Genomic DNA, 9186 nt, shown 5'->3' with positions numbered 1-9186 from the left:
CAGCAGGTCGGTTTTCGGTGAGACGAACACCACCAGAGTCCCGAGCGATCAAGGTGAGCCAAACACCTGGTTGTTTGTGAGTGTGTATCCGGCACGGTGCTGGTCCCAGTGTGGATATGTCGGTATTAGTGATATAATTTATAATTGACACTGAACCATCAAGTCTGGAGGAATCATTAACCCGTTCGGATCAGGACTGATTCTTCGCGAGTTCATCACAGGACAGACCAGGTCGTCACTGCGATGGTCATTCGGAGGGTTAAGACGGTGGTAAGGTAGGGGACTTTCACTCAGAGAGTAGTTAATGCATGGAATGGTCTCCCTGGAAAGGTAGTTGCAGCAGAAACAGAAGATACGTTTAAATTCGAATTAGATAGGTACCTGGAAGTTATGGAGGTAGAGGTGTATGGGGATGTTGATAAGACTTTTTGGTAGTTTGAGTGTTGATGGGTGATTGTGTATGGAGTGTTGTTGGTGGGGGTCTTGTTAAGGGGGGTTGTGTGTTTTTAACCAAGCCCATGCCCCCTCCCCGACGGGAAGAAAAGAAAAAAACAAATAAAATTTACAAAATTACAACAATAACAACAAAAAATACAAAAAAACCTACAATTATTTTTTTTTTGTATTTTCTTTCTTGGATCTTGGGTTGGTGTGTGCTGTTCGCACAGGCATGATGGGCTGAATGGCCTCCACCTGTGTTGCATTTCCTTGTTGTCATCGATTAGGAGGTTGACCGTTTGTTTCGTGTTCAGGTTAAGTCGTGAGACGCAAGAATCGACCATTTTTATGAGCCTGGACATTCCACGTGCGAAGAGCATGAAATAGACCCGGGTCTCATTGGGTGTAGCACAGGTATGACGCGCAAAATGGCCTCGTAGTCCTGCACCAAAGCTCCTCATGTGTTATATCCTTGTAGGTTGCATGACTGGACCGATGGAGGGTAAATTGTTCTGTTTGTTTTTATTTGTATCAGGGGACCCGGTTGATGGAGAGAAAGCCTCAGGTGTGGAGCGCACCTGTACTTATCACCACCTCTGAGATCCGTCAATGGGACGCCAGCACTCCCACTCCCACCCCTTCCGTCTTACCTCTACCATTCCCTCCTCCCTCCCTGTATCAGTAACCTCAGTATTGGGAAATGGCATATCGCTTACTCAATGCGATCTTTACGCATTTCGCGCGATGCTCAAAAGCGCTCTCGGCACACGAGGCGGGTCACTCGCTGGTCCTGGGTACTCCTGGAGCACGGTCTTACGGTGTCCTCACTCACACCGAGTTCATGCAACCTGATCCTCCATCACGTGACCTTCTCCACGTCTACTACCGTGACCTCCGCAGGTACGCACGGTTCATGTTTCGGTTCTGTCCTCTCGTTCTCACTCCTCGGTTCCCGCCAGGTTATTGATCCGATGTTTTCGTGGTCGTAGATTGAATAGTCGACTACAAAGACTTTTATTTTTTTTTTCTCGTGGTTGTGAGGTCTCCACCGCAGCGACCCGCAAGGCTCACCCTAACTCAACATCAATATATTTTACTCTCTGCCGGAACGGACATCATTATATCGGAAAGGGTTCTCAATCCACACTCTGTCATCTTATCGATCCCCGAGCTCGTGATTCATGATGTATGGAGGTGATGGGTGTTGCACAGGTAGCGCCAAATTTGCATACCTTCATACTGTAGACCGTAACTATATAAAGTCCTATGAAAAATAGACCTTTTAGGTAAGTGCCGGGTCACGACCCTTCACGCCACGAACCGGTGGCGAAACTATGGCTCGATTAAAGATCCGTGACAAGAGCGAAGGGGCCATGTGGTGGTCTATACCATTTGAGGGACTTGTAATGGACATTCTTGTAACATGTTGTCGAACCACCTCCCAGACCGTAGACTATCAACGCTGTAGATGCTTCATGTGAAGTCCTGTCAGTGCGGGACATTGAGCCACGGTGACCATAGAGTGACGAACCAACGGTGCGGGACGACACCGCAGCCCTCTGTGCTTCACTTCGATCCCAGGGAAGAAGCAGCAGCTACTTTCTGAAGCCGACAGTGTGAAAGTAAAAAAAAAATACCGCAATGGTATGTTCTGTGATGGGGAATTCCTATTCGGGAAAACGAAGCTGGGGAATTAAATCAGAACATCAAATTGTTGGCGGGAAATTGGAAAAATTCCTCCCGTGCTGTCCCGGATAATCTCGTACCGGGAATTCCACATCTGATCCGGGCCGTGCGCTGTCCCTGCTGAACCCGAACAGGCAATTCCATATCTCACCGAGCCCCATGCTGTCCCTGCTGAACCCGAACAGGGAATCCCACATCTCACCGAGCCCCATGCTGTCCCTGATGAACCCGAACAGGGAATCCCACATCTGATCTGGGCCCTGCGCTGTCCCTGCTGAACCCGAACAGGGAATCCCACATCTCACTGAGCCCCACGCTGTCCCTGCTGAACCCGAACAGGGAATCCCACATCTGATCCGAGATCTATTGACAAGTCCAAATAGAACCTGCCAAAGCTTGCCACTACCTTAAACATAAATGAACTGACGTCATGCCTGACTCGTGACTGTTTACACAACCAGCAGATCGTTACCTGGAATGGTAGTGGCTCCTGAGGGATATAGTTTCATGTGTGTTTTATATAAAATTAATCCATCAATAAATCGATATGTATCAATAAGTAACATGTCATGGTGGACCCACCAAATGTTGCCTTTGTTGGTTTCAGATTCGATGTTGTCGTGGGTCATTATCGTGCGGGTTACATACCTGGGGTTTTACAGTGGTAGTTAATACCCGGTGTTGCAGTGGTTGTTACATACCCATGGGGTTATCGTGTTGGTTAATAACTGTGGTGCGGTGGTTTTTACAAACCCAGAGTTAATCATTGGGGTTGCCATGGTTGTTGCATATCTCGAGGCTTTTAGTGGAAGTTAATCCCCGGGGCTGTGGTGGTTGTTACCTACCCAGAGGTTTATAGTGGTGAAAGTATTCGTACCACTTGACTTTTGTCACATTTTGTTGTGTTGCAGCCTGAATGTAACATGGATTGAACGTACATTTTTTTATCACTGATCTACACAAAATACCCCATCATGACATCATGATCCCTTTGTGTTTGTTACTTGCAAAATCGAAGAGACCAAAATGTTAGTGTAGGCCAAAGGTCAACAACTTTGGTAAGATTTCTAAAATCGTCTTTCTTTATTTTTTTTGTATACAATGTCGAGGCTCGTATGAGAGCTAACACACAGAAACCCACAAGGTGAGCAGGAGCTAAGAAGGGAGGGGGGTGGGGGAGGGTGGGGGAGAGGGAAGAAAAAAAAACAATGTGGAACAGAGACATGAGGAGATCTATGGAAGGAAGAGGGATGGGGTGGGGTACACAGGCTAAACAAGATGGACATTACAGAGACTTTCAGATCCTTACATGACAGGGACTTTCAGGCCATTACACTACTGGGACTTTCAGGAAGGAATGCAGGGAATTTGAAGGAGGTGGGTTTGGGGTGGATTAGCGGGGGTAGAAAAGACCGTGGGTTTGGATGGGGGAAGATAAGAGGTGGTAGAGAAGAGCTGTTTTGAAGACCTGGAGCGAAGAGTGGGATTGAAGAGAGTGAGGGAGCTTTTTTTTTCAAAGGTGGAGAAAAAGAGGATTGAAAGAGTGAAGGTGAGCAGTGATTCTTGATTTCGGTAGTTTTATCAGAAAGGGGGTTGCTGGCAGACATTGAGCACCCTGTGGAAATATCGGGGGGACATATCTCAGACAGAGCAGGAAGGGCGAGGCTAGAGAGGAGACTGTAGAAGACAGAAAGACCACCGACCAACCTGCAGTGAGAGGCCCAAAGACTTAGCCTCACCGCGGGAGATGCCAATGATCCGAAATTTCTTGGTTTCCACAGCATGAAGCCGAGAAAGGTGAGAGGCGGGAGCACCAGCCCAGAGGGGAGAACAGTACTCCACCAGGCGGCAGATGAAAGCTTTGTATGTGGTCAGGAGCTCAGGTGTGCCAAGGAAGGATTTTGCATGATGGAGGATGCCTCGTCGAAGACTGGCTTTGGAGGCCATGTTGGAAATGTGGCTTCCCCAGGAAAGATCATGGGAGATAGTGAGAACCTTGTTGAGACAGGAGATGGGGGAGGGGGGTTCCAGACGGTCCTTTCGGAGAGACACAGTGAGAGTGAGATTTGTCCGGATTGAAAGACATGTTCCACGTGTTGGACCAGTTTGTGATTTTATCCGGATCTGCAGCGAGCGAAGAAGCTGCTGCTTGCCGGTTTGAGGGATGGCAGAGGGTGGAGTCCTCAGCAAAGAGATAAAGAGGATTTTCCAGAGAGTCGGAGAGATCATTGATGAAAATCAGAAAAAGAACAGGGCCCAGAACGCTACCTTGAGGAACTCCAGCCTGGACAGGAAGAGGGCATGAAAGAACTCCATTTAGAGCCACACGTTGGCTGCGACAGGAGAGGAAGTCTGCGAGCCATGAGTGGAGATGGCCTTGGATACCATAGGAAGAGAGTTTGGTGAGCAGGGCAGGGTGCCAGACTGTGTCAAAAGCATGTGATACATCTCTGGAGATGTCTCTGATTTCATGTCTGCCATTGAGGACCTCCATCCATTGTTGGGAGAGCAGAAGCAGCTTATCCAGGGGAGAGTGAACTGGTCTGAATCCAAATTGATGATTGGAAATCAAGCCATTGGAGAGGAGGAAGGATTTGATGTCTGAAGCAATGATGGATTCCATTACCTTGCTGATAATTGGGAGAAGGCTGATTGGTCTGTAGTTGCAAGGATCTGTTTTAGCACCTTTTTTATGCAGGGGCAGTGATGTTTGGTGATTTCCAAGCATTTGGCAGATGACCTTGAGCAAATGAAAGGGTGAATAGAACAGAGAGATGGTGAGCAAGAGTAGAGGAGCAGGTTCTTAGGACACATGGGCTGATGCCGTCTGGACCGGTTGCAGAATTTGAGTCGAGGGTTGACAATTTTCATCTGATGCAGTTGAAATTTGAAGGTCGACATAGGCCAAAGGTTAATTTGCTCGAGCTCTGTCAAGTTGTATGGGGAGCGTTGGTGAACAGCAATCTTCAAATCTTTCCACAGATTCTCGATGGGATTCAAGTCTGGGCTTTGGTTGGACCACTCAAGGACTTTCATATTCTTATTCTGAAGCCATTCCAGTTTTGCTCTGACTGTAAGCTTGGGGTCGTTGTTCTGTTGGAACATAAATCTTCACCGCAGTCTTCGGTCTTTTGCACTCTGAAGCAGGTTCTCCTCAAGGATTTGCCTGTATTTGGCTCCATTCATTATTCCCTCTATCCTTACAAGTCTCCCAGTGCCTGCAACTGAAAAGCATCTCCATAGCTTGTAGTTGCCACCACCATGCTTCATGGTAGAGATGGTGCTGGATGGGTGATGACCTGTGCTTTGTTTCCACCAGATGTAGAACTTTACATTCAGGCCAAAGAGTTCAACTTTCATCTCATTTGACCACATCATCTTTTCCATCATGCTCTCAGATGCACCTGAGCTCAATTTGGAGTGTCATCGCAAAGGGGTTGAATACTTATTGATGCAAGACATTTCAGGTTTTCATTTTCAATAAATTTGTAAAAATTTCTGTAAACATGTTTTCACTTTGTCATTGTGGGTTATTTTGTGTTGATCGGTGATAATTTTTTTTAATTTAATCCATTTTAAATTCAGGTTGTAACAACAGAATGTGACAAACGTTGAGGGGTGTGAATTCTTTCTGAAGGCACTGTAGTTAATCCATGGGGTTGCGGTGGTTGTTACATACCCAGGGGTTATAGTGGAAGTTTATACCCGTTGTTGTCATGGTGGTTTTGTGTGGTTTCTTTTTTTCTATACCCTGTGCGGTACCTGATCACTTTTCGCTCATCCCACAGTTTACATTGATATCCACGAGGGGGCGAAACGCCCGCACTCGGTGACCAAAGAGAGGATGGACACGGACAATGGACAGAGAAGCAATTCGGAGCGATTCTGTCGTGCTGATGCTGAATGTTTGGTTTAACATTCGTTTCAACACCTCTGCCTCCTGAAGGTGGACGGTTATGTTTTCACCCGTCTGTTTGTTTGTTCGTTTGTTTGTTTGTTCGTTTGTTCGTTTGTTTGTGTGCAGGATATCTCGAGTTGTAGACGGATTTGGATGAAAGTTGGTGGACAGGTTGCGTGACATGTGACAAGGAAGAATGGATTCGATTTTGATGAAGATCTGAATCCCGATCCGGATCCGAGAATTTTTTTTAAAAGTGATTCTTCGCCATTTAGAGATAGGGCCAGAAATGATATACACTACAACAGGATATCTTAAAGAGTTGTGGATACCATTCGGACGTTCAGGGTGTGATGTGGAAGAATTGATTCAATGTTGCTGAAGATCCGGATCCGGCGGAGGTCTGCGCTATACCGCGTTCCCTTGTAGTTCGAACCTCTATTTCATTCGCGTTTCATATAAGGCCCATGGAGGGTTCCTTGTTCGGAACTTTCTGCACAATTTTTCCGAATATAGGCCCACTCTCCCATCTTTTCCCTCCCCCGACCCCCAGCTCTCCCCTTCCACCCTACCCAGGAATCAATCAACTAACATTGGTAGAATTGAAGCAAAATTAGGACAGCACTTATGCGAGCAGGTGCACTCAACTTTTCATATACCTGTGCAGCATGACGTCATTGTTTGCTCAATACTTTTGCGAGGAAACAAACAAGAGGTATACTCCATTACCAATCAGCTTGCTATCGCTTGCCAAGCCAGCCGTTCGTTATCAACCGTTTCGTTGGAATGCTTGATTGAGTGCTTAAGCCACTTGGCGAGCTGTCCACTCGCTGCTTGGTAATGGAACACACCTCAGGTGACGTGTTATGTAAAGAGTCTCAACGGTACAGAGGGATGATATCAAGTGACAACTGAAACGGTTAAATCGTTTACCAAAGAGAACTAGCATAACTCGGTTTGGGTTAGGACGATATCAAAACAGTTAGGGAATGCGAATGAGCGTAAACCGAATGTTTCAAACTGCCCTCCACCGCATCACCTGACCCTCCTCATCACTTTCATGCTGTGTATGGTTAACAGCGATGAGTAATCGAGAAGTCCTCACGATCACGTGTGCATCGATCGGTTCAAGGTATCGGTCTGGGATTTGTAAACACCGTGTGTAACACCTGGGATGATTCGTTCAGCGAAGGCAAAGCTTCGCGGAAAGGTGTCAAATACCTGTAAACGAGGTGGGGCGGAATGGAGGAAACTCCTTGGTCTGGACTTTGCCGGTCAATCGTTGAGCAAAAATTATACAATGGCACGAAAAGCATCCCGAAGGACCACCTTTGGCTGAAACCTCCGGAATGGACCCGCAATTCATTGCGTGCACGACTAATCATTCAAGTCAAGTAAGCGTGTCTCGTAACGTCCAGGTAACACAGGTGCGTGGACTCCATCCGTCACGACCTCTTATAGCGACCTTACTTGTCCCTCATCTGGAGCGATTCCTCTCCTTCCAAGTTGTGGATCCAATGGGTATGCTCTTCCAGGATCACCTGACAGACGATTTCTTGATGGACAAGTTGTTGGGCACAGAGAAGCTTTGAAGGACAATTCGCTTGTACAGACACCAAAAAAAATCACCTATTGTGATGTCACCGAGATCCTTGTACTTTCCACGATAGAGTGGTTATTGAACAATTGTTTGTTATTCTCGCCCAACTTAAATGGGTGTTGTTGGTGACACGATCACACGAGATCGTAATTATGTGTGCATACTCATGTAGATGGTGATTTCACTCGTGTTTGTGAGACCTGGGGGACAGACAGAAGGTGTATAATATATTATTTCCCATTTGAGTGATAATACTGGTACCTGATTGATAATGAATCGCTTTGTTGTACTTTTATTATACTTCGATGATAGGTCCAGGTGTGTACTTCCTGCCCTCCCCACATATCCCGACACTTGCACCCCATGTCATTCCCATGTTCGGTTTCACGACATTAAATGTGAAAGTTGTCAAAAAATATTTTTCGGTGAACTCCAAGGTGTGTCCAACTACCAGGTTTCTTGAAAGGCGCTCACAAAGTGGCTTAAGCACTCAAGCAAGCGCTCCGTTCCAAACTGCTGATAAGGAACGGCTGGCTTGGCAAGCGCTGACTAGCTGCTTAGTAACTGAACACACCCCTCATACCAACCTTGAGAAGGTGTACAATGACATCGGTGATGGTTGTTAATCAGACGAATCCAAGTGAAGCAAACTTTGTTCACAAAGCGGAACAGAAACCTGAGCGGAAGTTCGCAGTTACAACTTTGTGACGTGTTGAAGTCTTCGTGACGTCACTTCGCTGTTTGTGGAGATGCGTGGAGTCGGGCGATTCGTGCAGCACGTCCAGATGTACATCGATGGACGCTCTCGAGCATTTATGTAAATGAACGACAAACACCTGGTTTGGAGGTACACGTTCGTGTCGGATTTGAAATGGGAGGAACCAATTCGTCGCAAGTCGCAGACACTCTGAAGGACACGAAATACAGTTGTTCGTTTCAGGGTAAAGAGGTGCCGCGTTGGGAGGTCGCACGTACGCACTGCACGATGAGGGTTTTAGAACATGTACCTGCACCGACCCGAAGCATCACAACTGCGCACATTTTGGATTCGGCGCGACGCGCTGGATCACACGGGAGGGCGGAGCTACCACGTGAGACCAGGCGGATGCCTCACCGATTGGCTGGCGTCGAGGGGTTTTCCGTTTTGACGTCACAATCACCGCCCTCAAGTTGTCGTCTGTGACGACGAAAAGAGCCGAAACTAGTACGAGTTCAAAAGGCTCTCGTGTGTCGGCAGGAGTGGTCAGACGGCCGAGATCCGAAGTACGACCTGGGCCCGCGTGCTGGACCCACCACGTGCCCTGGCTGTAAACATAAAGGACAGGGTGAGTCGATTTGGCACAATCAACTCGAACCTGTTAACTCTCGTTAATGGGTTCCGTGAGATAAGAGAGTGTAAGTTAAAGGATGGTTCGCGATTTCGTCAACTATTTGCCTCCTGTGAGAATTATCCAGTTTCACACTGGAGTCCTCAACGGAACATTCATCGCAACAAAGAACGGGTACTTTTGCGTGGGTATCATCGAACGTACACGTCACGTCGATTAGGAATCACAGCGAGCAA

At 47.2% G+C, this 9186-nt stretch overlaps 1 protein-coding gene across 4 annotated transcripts in view; it reads left to right on the top strand.

Annotated features, from left to right (window-relative positions):
• The window catches only part of LOC147010343 (uncharacterized), a 33190-nt gene that overhangs the window by 78 nt on the left and 23926 nt on the right, over positions 1 to 9186 (top strand). For 2 of the 4 annotated variants that reach the window (XM_085858712.1, XM_085858711.1), the window contains exon 1: positions 1124 to 1338. In XM_085858712.1, coding sequence (XP_085714838.1) covers positions 1139 to 1338 — 200 coding nt within the window. In that variant the 5' untranslated portion in view covers positions 1124 to 1138. Of the gene's footprint in view, positions 54 to 1123; positions 1339 to 8078; positions 8948 to 9186 lie in introns of those variants that run through there. The other 2 variants (XM_085858714.1, XM_085858713.1) reach the window with 2 other exon arrangements.

This window comes from Eptatretus burgeri, chromosome 16, assembly GCF_056783735.1.
Source record: "Eptatretus burgeri isolate ZD-2024b chromosome 16, Ebu_testis_v1, whole genome shotgun sequence".
NCBI lineage: Eukaryota > Metazoa > Chordata > Myxini > Myxiniformes > Myxinidae > Eptatretus > Eptatretus burgeri.
This window is presented reverse-complemented; position numbering and strand designations above follow the sequence as displayed.